The 19,685-nt window shown below is 38.9% G+C and overlaps 2 protein-coding genes across 5 annotated transcripts; one reads left to right on the top strand and one right to left on the bottom strand.

Moving 5' to 3' along the window:
- Positions 1-8: 8 nt before the first annotated feature.
- Positions 9-1,955, bottom strand: tmem220 (transmembrane protein 220). Its single transcript, XM_033643738.2, has 6 exons — positions 1,800-1,955; positions 1,685-1,714; positions 1,532-1,592; positions 1,107-1,230; positions 713-772; positions 9-596 (listed from the first exon to the last, which is right to left on the bottom strand). Exons 1-6 carry the CDS (start codon positions 1,905-1,907, stop codon positions 464-466), a joined length of 516 nt encoding a protein of 171 aa, XP_033499629.1. The 5' UTR covers positions 1,908-1,955; the 3' UTR covers positions 9-463.
- A 1,757-nt stretch (positions 1,956-3,712) lies between these two features.
- map2k4a (mitogen-activated protein kinase kinase 4a) lies at positions 3,713-18,885 on the top strand. Of its 4 annotated transcripts, XM_033644945.2 has the most exons (13): positions 3,714-4,143; positions 5,054-5,089; positions 6,086-6,118; positions 9,123-9,225; positions 9,342-9,516; positions 9,605-9,724; positions 9,818-9,937; positions 10,020-10,071; positions 10,157-10,284; positions 15,947-16,024; positions 16,569-16,717; positions 17,890-17,935; positions 18,094-18,885. In XM_033644945.2, the coding sequence occupies exons 1-13, from the start codon at positions 3,996-3,998 to the stop codon at positions 18,205-18,207; spliced, it is 1,302 nt and encodes a 433-aa protein (XP_033500836.1). In that variant the 5' UTR covers positions 3,714-3,995; the 3' UTR covers positions 18,208-18,885. The 4 variants fall into 4 exon arrangements, with proteins under 4 accessions (XP_033500838.1, XP_033500836.1, XP_033500837.1 ...); XM_033644947.2 differs by lacking the exon at positions 6,086-6,118 and having other exon boundaries at positions 3,713-4,143; positions 9,135-9,225; XM_033644946.2 differs by lacking the exon at positions 6,086-6,118.
- Positions 18,886-19,685: the final 800 nt, after the last annotated feature.

The following is a 19,685-nucleotide window of genomic DNA, read 5'->3' as shown; positions in this document are numbered from 1 at the left end:
CGCAAACGGCTGCTCTCAGATCAGTGTTATTCAATACAAGAAATGACGTATTTACATCTTCTTCTATCATCTTATCAGTCAATGTGCTCTCTGCTGCCCCCTGGAGGACGTCAACTCATGTAAAAAAAACACTTTTTTTCACTTTGTTTTTATATTTTACATAATTTACATATAGTAATTAATTTGACAGAGAAAAAGAAAAAAAATCACATTAAATTAAACTTTAAAGAGAAAGACAGAGCCTGTAATACTGATGCAACACAATCTGTTGATAAACATTAGATGAAAAATTAATGCTCTTGTTATTTAATTACACCACGTCAATGCTCCTTAGCTGTCATGTTTGTATTTGATAATACTAGAAAAAGGTTTACTTCAGCAGCATTCTTGGTCCAGGATTTTCAGTCAAAGTGCACAACAAAAGGAATATTTAAACAGCCAAAAAGAGACCAGGAGCTGACATCTAAATAGCAGTTTTACAATGTGACGGCCAGTTGGATCTCAGCTCCTTATTGACATGATAGTAGAGCCAGGCCACAAAGGGGAAGACTGTGATGGCAACAGCTGTGGAGACTCTGAGCATCCCGACTGGATCCCTGACAGAGAAGAGTAGAGTAAAGATAAGGAAAAGAAAACATACTAAAAATAAAACATAAGCTTTGTATAGAAGTACAATAAACCGGTTTATACTCCGGTTACATTTTAATTTTACCTTCCAGAGTGGCGACACAGGAGAAGCCAAACAACTGTCAGCAGGAGACCAGAAAATTCTCTAGGGGAGGGAAAATATATTCATTACACATTATTATTTTTACCCGAATCAAATCTGCTTAAAATTTCACGCACTATTTAAAAATATATATAATTTATTTTAATTAATTAAATGTATTGATCATGTGTGTCATTGGAGCTGGAGGTGATGAAATATTCCCCTGACTTTAGAGTGATCCAGGGAAAGAATGGAAATCAGTGACGCCTGTTTATAAAAATGTGGGGTGGACTTAGAAAAATGCACATACAAGTCTGGCATGCTTGTTAGATCACCACACTGCTGCAGACTCCACATCTATTTTAAATAAACAGTCCAGCAGTTAAACCCAGTCTACCTGCCCTCCTCCTGATGGAAGATCTCTGTGATCCTCTCCTTATAAAGTGTCCATCCCAACATGGCACCAACAGCGCTGGAAATCATCACATGGAGGTCAGCAACACGCCTCCAGGGCAAAGTCTCTGCAAAGAGGAAAGGAAATAGAAGTACATATCAGTTCTGCAGGTTCTTCCCAGAGCTGTGCAGTTATAATACAGCCACTTGATGGCGCTATCACCAGTAAAATAAATGTATTCAAGCAGAGTTCAACAGCCTGCAAAGTGTGGAAAACAGGAAAATAGGAGCTATGACAGGACAGGAAAACTTAGGAAGTTAGTGGGCTCTTTGTCGTTTAGTTAAAGTTTGATTCTTAATAAAATACAATGCATCTTATAAATAGACACTATAAAAGCTACCAATACAGATCCAAACTGATCTGTCTACCTGTCACATGAGGTTTCAGGCCAATCGATGCACACAGGAGTGCAGGAACAGCATAACCAGCCTGGAACAGACACATGGTGTAAATAACAAATCACAGTTAAAAAATTAAATTCTGAAAAGACAAAATAACATGTGAAATAACTGTAATCTTACCATCCATAACCCTGCGTCTGGATCATTGATCTACAGTGAAGACACAACATTGCTGGTTGATGATTACGATTTAAGAGATGCATAAACCAGTCTACATGTTGTATCACACACTCACCTGCACATATGCCGCAAGAGCGAAGAAAAAAGACATGAAAACGTTGCAGACTCGCCAAATGACTGAAAGCCATAAGTTTGTGTTCTTCTCTTCATAAACTTCCCCCATTGTCGTTTCTAACCTTTCACTTCCCCGCCCGGGCCTGCGGGATGTAAAGACGTGGGAAAGCCAACGCACGGGCCCTTTAATTTTACTCTGATGAAACAGTGAGGGGTTTGTTTGATATTAACTACAACATCTGCATGGTGAAATGTTTAGACATAAATCACAGTTCACAATGACATAAATTATTTCCCATATCAGTCTTACACCAGACAACACGCCTCTTTTTGACGCGAGTAGCCCACACATCATCATTGCAGGCAGATGTTATATTATTTTTGTAATTTTGGGTTGTAGCTATAACTGTGAGAACTACACACAGGGTTACAGTCCTATATAATCAAAATATAGTTTTATACATGTTCTCTGATGGACTATCCTCTAATGTTGAATAAACAATGACCACTTACAATTGTATTTTAACTAACTAAACTGTATTAAATCTTGGGTGTTGTATGCCCTGGCTGCTCCGTACAACAAAACGAGCGTACATTATCCAGGACCGCAGTGACGTCAAGGTAGCTGCAAGGCAGAGATACGACTTCCGATATTTCTTTACAAAATAAAATCACTATTGACTGGTTTATGTATGTTTTGTTTGTGGCTTTCAATGAAATGGTTATTATGCGATCAATATAGACTCTAACATGATATTTTTTGTAATTAATTAGGCTATTATTACACAAGGTCAAAATAACAAAGATACTTGCATGGAAGGACAGAATGACAATACCATCAGGTGAAGACAACAACAAAAAATGACAAAATATAACAATAGAATAAGAATTAAATCATTGAATAAGAAACAAACAATGACCTAATCATTGTAACTTCAGTGCTGTGTTACATCAATTCTTTATACATAATTCTATTGGTGTATGGTCCTTAACTTGTGTTTTTTTAAGCCTTACATAAAATCCAATACATTGATTAAACAATAATAAATACATAAACTAGAGTCATATACCTTATTATCCCACAAGAGGAGGACATTTGTCTCACAATACAGTAAATACAATAAACAAAACATATTTACATGTATAAGCTGATATGAACTAAATAAATATAATATAATAACATTTCCCAGTGTTGGGCTACTTAAATTTTTTCTTATTGCTTATTATATTGTCCATGCATGGTACAAAGAAAGGATCTCCTATAGGTATTGTACCATGTATATGATTTTAAATACAATTTTGAGGTAAATGTATTTTTCCAGAGTAATCCTTTTATGCTACACTACATTTATGTGATCAATTAAGTTACTTTGTAGAATCGCATCATTAGTACAAAATATAATTAACAAATAATATATCATATTATTATTCTAGTATATAAGGTCATTAGCTCCACTGTCACCAGCTGCAACATTAAATGATGATAGCATAAATACATCACTGATCTAGTGACATTATATATAGGCCTATTAATCTGAAACTGGCTGTTCTGCACAACAAGTATAAAAAAGAATATTTTGATGGCAATATTGATTCTAAATATTTTACTAAAGTAAAATTTTAAATGCAAGATTTGCAGTATTTTAGTATTTACAGTGTGGTATGGTATTAGTACTTTTACTCCAGTAAAAGTAAATGAATAATTAATAATAGTGTTAATGAATAAATATTTACATTGATAAATTACTACTACTACTACTACTACAGCTGATAATAATAATAATAATAATAAAGGAAATGGTTGTCTTTTAATTTGGTAAACAGATAACGTCATATCCGGTGTCAGTTTGGCTAACTGCTGTTAGCTTGTTGTTAGCTTCGGGACGCTGTGGGTGTTGACATGTCAGTGTCACTTGGTCAGCTGATTGCGGGTCTTAAAGCTTCTTGGCTAGTGCTGTTAGCCAGCTTAGTTAGCTTAGCCTAGCTGGATGTTTGTTTTTGTCAACGTTACAACATCTGTAGCCTTTAACATAGCCCGAAACTTTTTAAAAATCCTAATAATTTAACGCGTCTCCTGCAGTCGCCACCGGGTCGTTTAGCGGCGCGAAGTTGCCTTTAGTGAGGCAGTCATTATTGTGGCTGGGAGGGAAGGGTGAAGTTGCTCTCCGTGTATCTGCATTGCAGCCCGGCGCTGCTGATGGAATTCAAACACACAACAATGGCGACTCCCAGTCCTAACAACTCAACACCTAGCAGCCACAACAGCAGCAATAACGCAGGATCTGCACCGCACCACCATCACCAGTCCCAGTCTCAGCACATTACTACAATGAGCAGCATGCAGGGTAAGTGGAGGTAATGTACGGATATGTGCTTGTGGCTGGGAGCTCCCATTCTGCTGCAGTGAAGGTTAATGTTAGCAGGGCTAGCCGTGGGAGGCACAGGCTACTCCCAGGACTGAGAAATGATTCCCAAGGGAACGGACGAGCATTTTTTCCTCAGAGGATTGTACTGATTGTTAATTGCACAAAATTGGAAAATGAATTATTTTCTTATTCTTTACGAAATGCCTTCAATGTCCATGTTAGGATTTTGACATTTTTTAGTCACATTACAGTCTATTCATTCTTGTCTGGCGAAAATTTCGCCAAACTCTGTTTAAAAAAAGGGTAATTATGGGATTACAACCATGGCTACATGTATTATAGAGGCCAATTGTAAAATATTTTTTTCTAAAACCATACAGTCATCAAAGATACACAGTCCGGCACAGATGTAGTCTGTGTGTCATCGTATATGTAAATTGCAGCTCCCTTGACATTCATGACGTCTGCTATTCCTAAATTAGGCTTCATGCGTCTTCCACACAAACACAGTGAATTGCTGTTCTTTTGAATGAGAGCAATGTAAATGTTAAATATGCCGAATTGATCAAAACACCCTCACATTTAAGAAATTGTATCAAGTCATCTTACATTGGGTGTGTGCAACTGGCAATATGCACAACCAAATTTAATTGATTGTAAAGCTGATGGGGTTTCATCTATTCTTTATAACCTCATCTTGCACTACTGAGTCCATGTATAAACCTTCTTGTATGGAGTGAACCTTGTGAAACCTGAAGCTGCTCTGTCCGTTTGAGGGCTTGCCAACAGAAATAACTCGAACCAGTCTCTTCATTCCAAACACAACCGAACCAAATGCTCATTACAGTGCTATTTTTTTGTACAAACACTGTCTCGTTTTAACTTTCAGAGTCCAACACCTGCTGGAGATGTCAGAGTGAAACAGGTAGCTATACACTTCATTGAATTCCTGGAGTAGGATACACAGTTTGAATAGAAATCCAATTTGAGTTTTCATTCCTAATGCAATATGAGAGAGTGAACATAACTACAGATCACATGTAGTGCTTTATTAGACTTGGTGAAGTTCTCATCTCTGCTGTGTACTCAGTCTGATAGTCATACTTGATCAGGTTTGACCTTATAGCTAGTTTCAAAAGTCCTGAGTGAAGATGTGTTTATTTAACTGTAAATTAATCGCTACAATTAGACTTCTAACTGAGATGCATTTTTGATTTTACAACCCCAGTACCCTTCTTTATAAAGAAGAAGATGCTACCACTTTAATTAATCCTAAGAATAACAGACTTTAAATGATGTGATTTATTTGATTTTATAAATATAATTGATGATCAGGTATCTTCCAGTTAGCCCTGTTTGTGTAATCCTGTGCTTTCATTCACATTTCCCTGACCATATTTCACCTTTTACCTTACTGCTGCTAACAAATGATTCCTAACTCCTGACATGATGCTGAATGATGGTGAGCTGTCCCGAGAAAATATTTATTACACTGTAAAATGTTTTCCATGATGGTAGATCCCTTCTTTTGTTTCATCTGCAGTTAATTTTGCCTCCTTCATCTTCTGTGACACTAACTGACACACGACATACTTCACCATACTCAAGTTGTTTCATAAATGCGTGTGCATGCTAATGCATTACCCTCCAGATGATGCATTTAACCTGCGATAGATGATGTGTGTTTGACATGTTAGTAAAGCAAGGCCAATTTCTGTGATTATTTGTCAACCAAGAAACTAAACCCTGTTTGTTGGGTGAAAATGGAAACCTTTTTTTTTTTTAGCAGGAAGAGGTGATTTTAGAAGAGGGAGGTAACTTTAGGTCTAACTAACAACAGCAGTCTCTTGGAGACGGCATAACAAGCTGGCAAAGTGAAGGTGAAATATGAAGAAAATAAAAGCTGTCTTCTCACCTCTAGGGTTTCAGATAAACCTGTCTGGAGCTCCCCCAAGTAAGCCAAACCTCTTTTGCTTCAGCACCAACAGTTCTCATCCCTTTGTTTCCGCCTGACAGTCTGGTATGGGGGAGTCTGTCCTGCTGTTTTCAACTAATCCAAGTCAAGACTTCTGGTGGTTGCAAGTAGGCTTGTGCCGGTAGCTGACAGCTCAGTGCTTAACATGACTTGCTCAGATAACAGCATATGATAAAGCCGCAGCTTGTCAGACACCTGCATTTATGTATTTCTTATCACATTTACAAAGACAGTTAATAAACCAGTTTCATTTTCATATCAAATACATACTGCAGAGTAAATGTGCTGCCCACAAAGTGCAGCTTAGTTCCTACTTCTTGTCAAAAACAGTCTCAGGTAAGTTTGTTCTCATCGGCACAAGCCTAAAATTCAGAGCTTCCATTTATATTTTAGCACAAGATTCTCTGAACTGATTGTTGCTGTCCTCCCTCAGTTTGATAGAACAGTTCTCCCAACTAAACTGTGTTTACATTAATTAAACTCCCGATTAAATGCTGTAATGGAAGCTCTACCTTATTGGTTTTCAGTGTGCAACTAACAAGCCAAAGTAGTGCCTGTGTTGTCACATTAGCAGTTTGTCTTCTTTTTTTTTTCTTTTTCTTTTTTATTGGCATGGGTGCACCTCGGCATAGCGCTTGCTTGTCGAGACAAGGTACACACACTCCAAAGTTGTCATTTCAAGCGATGTTTTCCCGTTCAAGCCGATTGGAATCCAAGAGCACACATTCTTGTGGTATTTTGGGTGGAGCAAGCGTTGAGTGCTTTCCTAAGATCCAAGGTGAAATCAAAGCAGTTGGCCTTGAGAAGCATGTCGTATATCAGTGTTTTCTTTTTCCCTTTATTTTGTGTTTGTGTGTGGGTTGGTGTGTGTGTCTGCACTGTGAATGTAGGTGTTGGGGTTTTTTTAGCAGCATGCTACGTTTGTGTTTCTGCATCAAGTATTAGGATTTAGGTATTTGACTGTAAGACAGTGGTAAGTACACTCAGTTCTGCTGAACGGCTTCAAACAGAACACTCATGAATAGGTGAACATGTACGGCAGCTGCTGAACAGGTGACGCCAACATAAGATGAGTTGGGTGATTTTACAATTTATATACCGGAGATGATTTTCAGCCGTCATAGTCATCATTTTGCAGATTGGAGGGCAGGATAAAGTAGAGGTATTCAGACTCCGAGAGCCCTAGAGAGCTTCTCAATTGGTTTTCCAGAGAGTTTATTAAATTCTAATATATATCAGTATTGCAATATACCAATACATCTATAAAAAGAAATATAGTTAGATAGAGGATCGCCCACTCTTGAAATTCAGCACAATTTAAGTGCAAAACTGAGTTTAGTGTATAGTAGGAGTGTGACAGTATAACGATCTGGATCAATAATTCAGTATCATTGATGCAAATAAAAACATATTTAAGATACACCTTTTTTTGAAATTCCCATGGTATGTCTGTCACCATTTCCGTCCAAGCCCATCTCCTCTCTGAACATTTAAACAGTGCTTGCAGCCTAAGGCCAGGCAGACAACAGCAAGCAGCCATGAAAAAGACAATGAAGATATTAACTGATATCATCTCGTATTGATGAAGCCCTTGAAGAGAATCAAATCAAAATTGTATTGTGGCAGCCTTTGTGATATCAGCGAATATTGTATTGTTCAAACAATCGATATTACTGTATGTCTTGATGAAACTTGTGATTTACATCTCTATTTTATAAAGCAAACACAATTTTTACATGACATACCTAGCTAACCGACTTTAAATGATTTTATTAAATATTGTTTTGCAAATAAAGCCTCTTCTGCAGGCCGAACAGCACCCATTCATTCTCGACAGGATGAGTAATAAACAAGAGCAATAAATGTTCAAGGTCTTATTCTGTATTTTTCTTTTTGTCAAGAAATCCCATGAAAAGGCTGCAAGTAATGATGTGTAAGGGGCCAATCACACCTACAGGTGGCGCTAGAAACGCGGACGCTTCAAAGACGTTTGAAATGCCTGAAACATCCTTTCAATGAGCGTTCCTTATGAGGAGCGCCTGTAGAGCGGGGGGGGTGTGCGCAACCAGGTGATCAGAACATTGAAAATGGACCCAAGACAGAGCTATGGTGCTACTGGCGCCTGACGGCCAAAAGTTGAGATTATTTCAACTTTCAGCGTCTACAAACGTGTCTAAAAAGACGCCAGAAAAAGAATGCGCCTCTAAAAAGATGCCAGACAGATGCTCGTCATAAAAAATGCTTGAAAACCAGTCAGATGCGCCATATCATAGGGAATCAATTGTTTTACTGGCGTCTCGTTTCTAGCCCTCCTTGTAGGTGTGATCACCCCCTTAGTCTGTCTGGGGCACTAAGTCCAAGGCCCATTGGTTCCTACTGAATACATAAATCCTAAAATACCCAGCAAATTTATAGTTTTGGCTTAAAAAAAAATAAGAAGGCTCAGTAAGATCCTAAATTAGCTTGTCATTGTAATTTTAGAAAAACAAACAGGAGGAAATAGTGCATTTGTTGGGGGACTACTTTCAGGGGCGGATTAATCCACATTTGGTGCTCTACTAAGTATCTGTGGCAGCATGACGGTGTGTGTGGGATTGTGTCCCAAAAAATGTTGGTCTTCTCATGGATTTGTTGACGAAAAGAAAAAAATAAAGAATATCCTTTATTCCAGGCTCATAGGTGAGTATATTTTTGGAAGTATGACTGCAGATTTGGAATGTATTTTTAAAACATCCACATATGGTGATGCAGAAGTTGCCAGTTCTTATCCCCTCGTTCTATGGAAAGCATGATATCCATGGATTGGGGTAAATTTGGATAAATGTCCTTGTCTCCTCATTCCCTCTGTTATCTCATTTTATGGTTTGTGTTCATCATTCTGACCTTCAGTGTGGGGTGAGTTTGCTTTTGGTCTTGCTCAGTCCTCAACAGGTGTTGCTTCATTTAAGATTTGACGCCCTCACTGTGTCTTTTTCCTGCTCAGGTAAACGCAAAGCCCTGAAGCTGAACTTTGCCAACCCTCCAATCACATCCACGACTAGATTCACACTGAACACGGCCGGGCCGCCTTTTCAGAACCCGCACATGTAAGTGAACCTTTGTCTGTCATCATGTCAGTCCTACAAAAGAAGGCCAGGGCTATTACGTTTAGACATTTTGATTGTCTCTGTGTCTCTGTACACTCACTCATTGTCTTTGGCAGAGAGAGGCTGAGAACACACAGTATTGAGTCATCAGGAAAGTTGAAGATCTCCCCGGAGCAGCACTGGGACTTCACAGCTGAGGATCTCAAAGATCTGGGCGAGATCGGCCGAGGGGCTTACGGCTCTGTCAATAAGATGGTGCACAAGCCGAGTAACCAGATCATGGCGGTCAAGGTGATTCACCTCGGACATGTAGATATCCAGGTGCAGATTTGTTGGTTACAGGTGTGAAGTTGTTCTGAGCATCATGTTTGTTTCACAGAGAATTCGATCGACAGTTGATGAGAAGGAACAGAAGCAGCTGCTGATGGACCTGGACGTGGTCATGAGAAGTAGTGACTGTCCGTACATCGTGCAGTTTTATGGCGCTCTGTTCAGAGAGGTGACAGTAACTCACATTTCAGCACGTTGTTCTCATTTATAAAGTGATATATTTTAATTTCTCCAACACATGACTGAATTTCTTGTGTTTCAGGGCGACTGTTGGATTTGTATGGAACTTATGGCTACCTCGTTAGACAAATTTTACAAATTTGTATATTGCTCATTAGATGAAGTGATTCCAGAAGAAATATTAGGGAAAATAACATTAGCAGTAAGTTTTTCTGGCCCACTTTTCACAAATAAAGACGCCTTATTTTCCACTCCTGCTGCTAAACCCTCTCTATGTTTTGCAGACTGTGAAGGCACTAAACCACTTAAAAGAAAACTTGAAAATAATACACAGAGGTAAGACGATACCTTTTCTTATTATCCTAGTTTTGTACACCTTTAGGTAACCTTTAACCACCCGGTTCTCTTCATCCTCCCACAGACATTAAGCCGTCAAACATCCTCCTGGACAGGAATGGCAACATAAAGCTGTGTGACTTTGGCATCAGCGGTCAGCTGGTGGACTCTATCGCCAAAACCAGAGATGCAGGCTGCAGACCATACATGGCAGTAAGTAACAGTGAGTTTGTGATAGAACAAATGGTCGCAGCAGGTTTTTATGCCTCCGCGCCAGCGATAGCCGTGGCCAGAAGCACTATTCTTTCATGAGGAATTTCTTAAAATTAGGCACAAACATCCAGTTGGACTCAGCAATGAACTGATTTGATTTAAGTAATACAGGTCAAAGGTCAAGGTTACTGTGATTTTGTTCATCTCATTCTCATGAGCACAATATCAGGAATTTCTTTAATTTGGCACAAACGTCCACTTGGACTCAACGAAGAACTGGTTAGAATTTGGTTGTTAAACATGAAGGTCACTGAGCATGTTTTTGTCCATAACTCAAGAATACCTTTGCTAATTATGACAACATTTCATATAAATGTCTTATAGAATAAAACTGTGAAGTGATGACATTTATATGTTATTAATATGTAAATATCCAAAAAGTCTAAGGTCGGCTTTACTATGACATCATAATGTGCAAAAACACTTTACTGGCCATTTTTTCAACGTCATATCCCAGGAACAGAAGGGGAGACATTTGGTCTGATACTGAATTGGTCACAGTTATCCTGGGTGTCCACCATGAGACTGTGCTCAATGTTAAGATCTGTGATCAGCCAAAGTTCCTTCCTCAGCTGTATCCTCTCCATTAGTGCCTGCCTCAAAGAGTCAAACAATTTTACCTTTTGTTTCCCATAATTTAGCAAAAAAGATAAAGATGAATCAGGGCAGGCGTCTGACTCGTCTGCTGACATAAGACAGCAGTCATATTTGTGTGTGTGTGTGTGTGTGTGTGTATACAAGATAATTCCTGATGAATCAGTATAGCCCTGACTAAGACCTGTTAGAAAAGAGTTTTTGGCCCTTCAGCTAAAATGTCCTCCGAGGTCAGTGGTCACTGGTGATAAACTCCTTTTGTTGTTTGCTTTAAGAATGTAAAACGCTACTGATATGCCAATAGTTGGGAGTTTTTTGACATGTTAGCTAGTCAGTGAGTTTTGAAAGCCACACATATCAATACTTGACCAACAGATACTGGACTGTTGTACTTTGGAGCAGGAATAATCTTATTACCCATTTCATCTTTATTTCATTAACTGACCTGTGGTGTATTGGAAGAGAAAACAATTTGAGAATGTTGCCAAGCACACAGTGGCTGCAACTAATGATCATCTTTATTACTGATTGAAGGAGGACTTCCATATAGACCATTCAAACATAACGTTAACATTGTAAATGGGTCAAATGAGGAAACTGGCAGTCGTTTTGCATTGTGGCTATGTGTGAAATCAGCAAACTTATTAATTTCCATTTCCATTTTTAGACATAACATTTAAAGATACATATAGTTTAACATGGTGGTCCAACTGATCTGACGTTTCAGTTTTACTTACTTTATGTACTTTGTTTCTTTGATAAATCAAATACACCAGCATGGAAGCTGAGCAATGTACTGCTATGGGCAGGGCTGCAGCAAAAAGTGTACACTATATTTGGAAGATTTTCTCTGCTTGACCTTACACACTGACTGATCGAGGCAGTGGTAGACCAGCAACTCCCACGAAGTAAAATGGACACCATCAGAAGACGTGGCCCATCCATTAGACCCTCCTTGTTGGGTAAATGCCCATTTCTTTAAAACTCCAACTCTCCAGTTTGTAGCACAGGCCGTCTGCTTAAAAAAAAGAAGGAAATGTACAAGCCCAAACCTGGATAACTCTGATGACATCACTCTTGACATCATCAGGATTTTTTTTTTTTTTTTTTCAGACCAGAGCTACAGAAGATATTCATAGGCTAAGTTGTGATTTCCATGACGGGCAAAGTTGATGTGTATTGATGACACATCTTGATGTGTAACATTGATGGAGTTCCCCTTTAGTAAAAAAACAATTATCAGTAGATTACTCAATTAAATGGCCGTCACAAATTTCTGAAGCCCAAGATGATGTTTTCAAAGTTCTTGTTTTTTTTCTGGATAACAACAAGATATTAAAATCCTTAAATGATCAATTGGTTGTCACTATCTCAGCTGCCTGTTAATGAGGCCAATGATTTTGTTGAGCAGCCACCGTGCGTGTTGTGTGTAAATATATACGTGTGCATGCCAACATAATTGAAGAGCACAAAATATTTGGCAGTTCAAAGAGGTGATCTCAGCATGTCGTCATCACTCGAGGTTATTTTCTCTTGTGGGGTTACGTCCCCCTTCCTCCTCTCAACCCCCCCTCTGGTCTCTCCACAGCAGTTTCCATTCTAAATTTGGTTAGGCACCATCACGACCCAGCGGCACACCACCACCTCACGCTCATACACTCTGCCCTCTGAAAGGCCGCGGCAGGGAGCTTCATTCATGACGTGGTTCGAAGGAAGTCGCAGGAGCTTCCCACGGCTGTGAGCTCACACAGCAGGAATCTCAGCTCCAGTTTCTTGTTTCCAGCTGGCAGACTCTCCAGGTGTTTGATCACTGTTTTGCTGGTTACAGCAGGTTTAATGACGTAGAAAAACTGACCTCAATACAGCTGGGGAGCCTGACTTATTGTTTGGATAAGTGGCTACGATAGCATATAGACAACACGCTCTTTTTACCTCAGGCAACATTCAAATGTTGGACGCATGAGGTGTTTTTTAGCTTTTTATTGAACCAGTAGCTCTTATTCACAGCTCACTGTGGTCATGGTTATGATGGTGTTTGACTGTAATGCTGTTTAGGGCGACAACTAACAATTACTTTCATCACATGAAAAGATGAATCATCTAGTCTATAATGTGTCAGAAATGAGAACAAAGGAGGGGGATTTACATCTTTAACTATTCTTTTTTGTTGCATCTTCATCTCTTATGATTATGAACTGTATCTCTTTTTTAAAAATTGCTGTTAAAGGAATTCTTCACCCCCCAAATGACCATTTGTTTTTTTAGATACATTCCCTATGTTACGCTGGATTAGTGAAGAAAACTTTATTTTTCTCGCATGCTTTCACGGGTAACGAAGAATCAAAATACGGAGAAAATTCTTAATGCATTGAAGTTCTAGGGGTCCAGCAAAACAACAGCAAATAATATCAAAGCATCTGTTTACAAACTCTCACACAACTCGTGCAGTATAATCCAAATCAAACGGACGGCCCATTCCAACAATGAACTGAACTAAAAGTTAAACTCACCTGTGCACGCTTTAAAGCCAAACTCCATTAATAAAAACAGTGATTTTACCTCGGTGAACACAGGAGCTGCTGGTCTACTGCTGCCTGCATCACTTAATTTGTTTGTTTGTTATTGTGTTACTTTGACTTTGAGGAATAGTTCGGATTCCACCAAAGTCAGACATTAACACAAACTAACTAACTGATCCAGTCAGCTGTAACATAGCAGTTCATGTGTTCAGTGACGTAAATTTGGTGTTTTTATCAATGAGGGTTTGGCTTTGAAGAGAGCATAGATAAGCTTCACTTTCAGTTTAGTTTTCAGTATTACTGTGCATGTGTTTGGGGAGTACACAGCATATAACTGGATATATGAGACTTAAACTGCACAAATAATGTGAGAGTTTGTAAACAGATGTTTTAATATAGTTTACAGTTGTTGAATGTGGCCTGCCTTTACTAGTTTTTGGGTTTTTCATCAACAATGGAAGCATGAAGTTTTCTTCTTGAATTCAGTGTTACAGAAAGTGAGTAATTGATACACATATGGTCATTTTGAGGATAAAGTATTTCTTGACATCCACACATTGGAGAATCTGAATCTCACTAATGTTTTTTATTTATTACTTAAAATAATTAATTGATTATTGAACCTGCTGTCTAATCGTTTCCCCGCTAGTGCTGTTTATATGTTTTTAAACAATTTATTTGCTGTGATTGTGCAGACTAAACACTTCCAGTCTTGGCAGATGTGAGCGGGCTCTCTGCAGTATTCAGCTGCTGTTCCATAAAACCCATCAGTGCTGCAGCACAGACTGTCCCACTCTGCTGGGTGACATCAGCATCTAAATCAGGCCTGTAAATGGGCCAACGAGGTGCTTCCTCCTCTCTGCACAGCAGCAGGAGATTTTTCTGCAGCCCCTCACGCACTTCATTACCACGCCTGCTCTGCAGTTTTGCGATGAACCGGAGGCGAGGTTGTAAATGACAGAATTGGCAGACGTGATCTCGTGAGGCATGCAGAGCCATGCTGCAGGAACATGCTACTTACGTGTGAGCCGGAGAGCTGATGGCATCTTGTTGTGCAGGTGAAAACATGCCCAGAGGTGATGAGCTGTCTTGGTATTCTCAGGGGCGAGTTTGTCGAGCAGTGGATTTGTTTTGACCCAGTTTGGGCATGAACACCTGTGTTTGGAACTCAGAGCAACATTCGAGAAACAATTTAGGTGCTCAAATGAGCTCTTTTACTAAACACTTTTCATATCATAAAACTAAAAGTTAAAATGCATTATAAGTTGTTGACATGCAGCTTTATTCTGTCCCAGTGTATGAGTTATCTAGTGATGAGCAGATGAAGCCTTATGGAGATCACTAGCTGTAGATGCTTAGAAAGGTTTGAGGCTTTAAATTGAAAGCACACAGTGACACCTGGTGGTCTGCAAAACGTACAGCAGCGCTTTAACACTGCACCAAAACAACTCTCTGATTTTAAGGATGCAATCTCATAGACAGAGCTGCCACCATTAATCAATTAGTTTGCCACTACTGAATTAATCACCAACTAATCTGATAATGGATTGATCTGATTTAGTAACTTTTTAAGGAAAAAAAGTCAAAATTGTGTGATTGCAGCTTTTTGAGTGTGATTATTTTTCTGGTTTCTTTCCTCCTCTATGACAGTAAACTGAATATCTTTGGGTTGCGGACAAAACATGACATTTGAAGATGTGTTCTTGGGCTTTGAGAAACACTGATCAGCATTTTTCATAATTTTCTGACTTTCTTTAGACCAAGTAACATTGTTTAATTAATAATTGAGGCACTACTCATATATGAGCAATAAAAATGAAGCCTTATTTATTACCCTCATAATAATCTGGTCCTGCAGTAATGTTACTGTGCAACGTATGTGAATGTCCAACAAGCCTTCATATAAACTATTTACAGTTTTTATTAATTCACCTTACTTGTGTGGTGTATGTGTCCACTGTGGGCTCATGTTTTAACTCAACAGTTCATATTCATGTGACATTTTAAATAAGTTACATCGTAATGCAATGTGATTAGAGATTAGTATTTATTCAGCTATAACCTTTGCTTAGTTGGTATCAGATGAAAATGTTCCCATGCTGATGATTGTCTTTCTAGTGTACAGCACCATATTTCTGTTATTTTTCTCTCTTCTTATCCCACCAATGTGCGCATCATTACAGCACAAAATGTAGCTGCCAAACTGAAGCTCTTTCTGAAGCACCAATTCAGTAACAGTGTAGCTACATGTGGTCTTGAGCCAAGCAATGTCATTGATTCAGAACATAGTTTTGCCACAACAACATTGTGATGTTTATAATGGCTAAAATTCTTCTCTTTGTTGCACATACTGTGTCCTTGTCACCAAGAAGCACACGAGTCTTCAGGATACATTAAATGCTTGTGTATTTCTTTGACATGCAGTATGAATTATATTTAGCTGTCAACTTTTGTTTCTAAACTCAAATTTTAATCTGTTTGATTTTCAGCCAGAGCGAATAGACCCCAGTGCGTCCAGGCAAGGCTACGACGTCCGCTCAGATGTTTGGAGTTTGGGAATCACACTGGTGAGTCTTAACGTGACACTGCTGGTTAAAAATACAATTTGATAACCCTTAAGTGCCTCACACCATCAGATATTCATAGGAAAGATTGGTTATTAAGGAGTGTGGAGAAATTATACAAATATGTGCATTTAAAGTTAAAAAAGCATCTAAAATACAGACCTGATAGTGAAGTATTTAAAATTGAATCAGTTGTGTTTTATAGTACATGACTTGTACTAGAGTTGGACATCACATAGCATGTTCTCTCCCATAAAAATGGGACACTCAGTTGGCATACGTTCAGTAATGAATGAATAATTTATGGCATTAACTGTGAGAAATAGCACCTCTGCTCTTTTTCCCCAGAAGGTTACTGCTTTTATATACATTTTTTATGATGTTACTGAAGGTGGTCTTTAGTTTCTCCACTATAAAACACTGCAGAACACCCAGTATGCCTATATGTTTGTATCTGTTGGGTTTTCTAATGTTATTTCACACCTGATTTGTACTTTTAAAAAATGAGTTTGTCCTGATCATGTTATATGTACATCATGTGTTTCAGTATGAGCTGGCCACAGGGAGGTTCCCTTACCCAAAGTGGAACAGTGTGTTCGACCAGTTGACCCAGGTGGTGAGGGGAGACCCGCCACAGCTCAGCAACTCGGAGGAGAGGCGCTTCTCTCCCAAATTCATCTCCTTTGTCAACGTGTGGTAAGGAAACACTGCTAGGAATGCATTTTGCAGCAACACCTGGCTGTAATAGATAGAATTACACTACAGTGTCATAGCTGGTTTGTAATTTTGTCATAACAACAGTGTCTCTGGGCGTTAGTGTCAATGCGTCTGATGATTTCGCTTTTTGCTCTTACCAACAGAAGTTTTAGAATATCATATCTCCATTGAGACATTTTTCTTGCTGTCTTTGTATAAATTACCCTTCTTACCCTTATTTTCCTCAAGTTTGCACAAGCTGCATGAGAGAAACACCATCAACTCAGTTACTCTATCATAGTGAATTCTGTGGACAATTGCCTGCTCTGTAGAGTGCCCCATGGATGAAGTTTCTGTAGGCCGACACAGAAGTTAGCGTCGCCCTGGTTCCCTCGTCAAAAAGTCTTTGGGATTCTTCCATTGGATTTTGGATTATTGCTGAAAATAAGCTCTGTTGCAGACAAACGTTTATGATAAAATAATCTTCACCGTTTTCATTTTCAGGATTATTGAAGCCTAAATACATCACCACAAGTAAAAAGCTAACTAACGTTAGGCTATAAACAAACTACACTACAGTCACATGACCTAACGTCAACAACATAACAAGACTGTAAGACTGTGTTCAGTGTGGCTCAGCATAATGACGTTCTGTAGGCTCATTTAGCCACTTGTTAGCAACCGCCTTTTGTAAGACATACAGAAGTTCCAAAGTTCATAAGTGGGGTATTTACTGATGTATTTTATGTTGTAGAGCAAAACGTGAAAATCTCCTCAGCTTGTGTTAACCACTGACCTTATGTCAGGCATCTAACCAAAAACCCATCGACTTCAAGATGAGGGAACCGTGAATGGTAACATGCTAACTCATTTGCAGGCTTGAGGACTCATTCCTGGGGCAGCCTATTCACACATGGGCTCAATCGGACATTACACAGACTTTATACTAGGGAGTTGGCAAGATAAAGTCCGTTAAATGTCCGAGCCAACTGATTCAGTCATTTTTGTTTGTACACATGCAGTTCCTCAGGGAAATGTCTAGATAATTTCAGGTTTGCAGTGCATGTGTGAAAGGGGCCACAGAGTACAAACTCCAGTGGCTGCTTGCTCTAGTAGCCCCCTGGTGGACAAATGGCTGAACTGCATCCTTTTTTTTTTTATCCTTTCTCTAGCCTTACAAAGGATGAGTCGAAAAGGCCAAAGTACAAAGAGCTACTGGTGAGTTTGTCATGAAGGCTGCTGGCCTGTCTGTATACACTCATAAAGTAATGTATTAAACTGACTTAAATCCAGTCATACACTCTTTTTTTTTTTATCTCCACTTGTAGGAGTTTATATCACTGCATAACTCGACTTTGTTTCTTTTTCCACTCCAGAAAGATCCATTTATCCAGATGTACGAGGAGCGCTCGGTCGATGTAGCTGGTTACGTCTGCAGGCTCATGGATCAGATGCCGGCGTCTCCCAGCTCACCTATGTATATGGACTGATAGCACGACAAGATAGAAATACATCAATAGATATACACCAGTCTGCAACAACAAATACATTAAAAAAAAAAAAAAGACAAGAAAGTAAACAAAACAAATCCTCGTGTAAATTTGCTTGGTCCCCTTATTGCAGTGTTAAAAGAGAATTGTAAAGCCTAAAAGAAAAAAGAAAAAACACCATTTGCAATTACAGTGGTGTTCATTTCAGTCATGTCTGTATAATATATCAACACTTCTGTTTCTCTCTTGTTCACAAACACACGGACTCACAGTCATGTAAGTATAGCAGCTGAATCAATCAATCATATGGTCTTGACTCATCTTAATGAGGACACATCTCAGTGGTTAGTACAGTGATTTAAGACAAAAAATAATAATAAGAATAATAACGTGGAACTTGTATTTATAGAACCAAAAATCGTGGAGTATTTGATTTGGAGATTCTTCAACATACTGGAATCATGCTCTTTGTGAATTGTCCCACCTCTTCCATGTACGTAACTGAAAGCATTGTGTTTGGTATCTTAATGGAACTTTGCTTCTCTGGGTATAAAGCAGTTTAAAAGCGTTGGTGGTCAGAATCATGGTAGACCTGCAGTCCAGTCGGTGCCGAGAGGCTGCTGTCCTCACTGTACAGTGGACTATATGCTAATGCAAATAAAGAAAGACAAAGGAAAAGTGTGTTTTGTCTCTTTTTTTGAATGGGTTGAACATAAATATATGGAGATTTGTATACGTATATTCTGAATTTTAATACTGCTCTGATGCTGCATGTGTTCCTGATGTTCATCTGTGCTACTAACAGTTTGTCCATGCTTTTTATTCCATCAAGAACAAGACGATGATTAAAGAACAACTTGCGTATTCAGCCTTATTCATTTTCTGATCTATAAGCTACTGTATGATACAGCAACTGACTCAATTTCTGTTGAGAGGAGGTACAACTGATGACTCATCATGTGTTACTATGCAGCTACTGGGACATTAGGAGGATATACTAGGCCAAAAGTATGGAGACACTGAGGCTACATCATTATTATTATTATTATTATCGTATGTACTAGTATCATATAGTCCATCTCATTGCAAGAACAGATGTTTATCTGCTGCTGTAAGCGGTGGTGCCCCCCTGGAAAAAATAATTGGAGGCCAACATTACTGTGGTGTCATCATTTTTAAAGCTAGGTAGTGCTATCTTGTGAAACTAGACAACCTAAGGCATCGATTGGTACCGATCATGTCAGCATAGCTTATTGGGAAGAGGGCTAAATAATGTGCCCAAGTTTGGCTAAATTTTGGTGAGGGAGCAACTGGCATGGCCATTTTCAAAGGGTTCCCTTGAACTCACCTCAAGATATCTGCATGAACATGGGTTCTATAAGTACCCATGCCTTTCCCCTAAACCTGAGAAGGCTTGTTCCCAGTAAATATTTGTATATTATGTTCAATGTGCTGATTCAAATTTAAGTTATATGTTT

This window comes from Epinephelus lanceolatus, chromosome 18 (genome assembly GCF_041903045.1).
Source record: "Epinephelus lanceolatus isolate andai-2023 chromosome 18, ASM4190304v1, whole genome shotgun sequence".
Classification (NCBI taxonomy): domain Eukaryota; kingdom Metazoa; phylum Chordata; class Actinopteri; order Perciformes; family Serranidae; genus Epinephelus; species Epinephelus lanceolatus.
The sequence above is the reverse complement of the archived record's forward strand: the minus strand, read 5'-3'. Positions and strand labels throughout refer to the sequence as shown.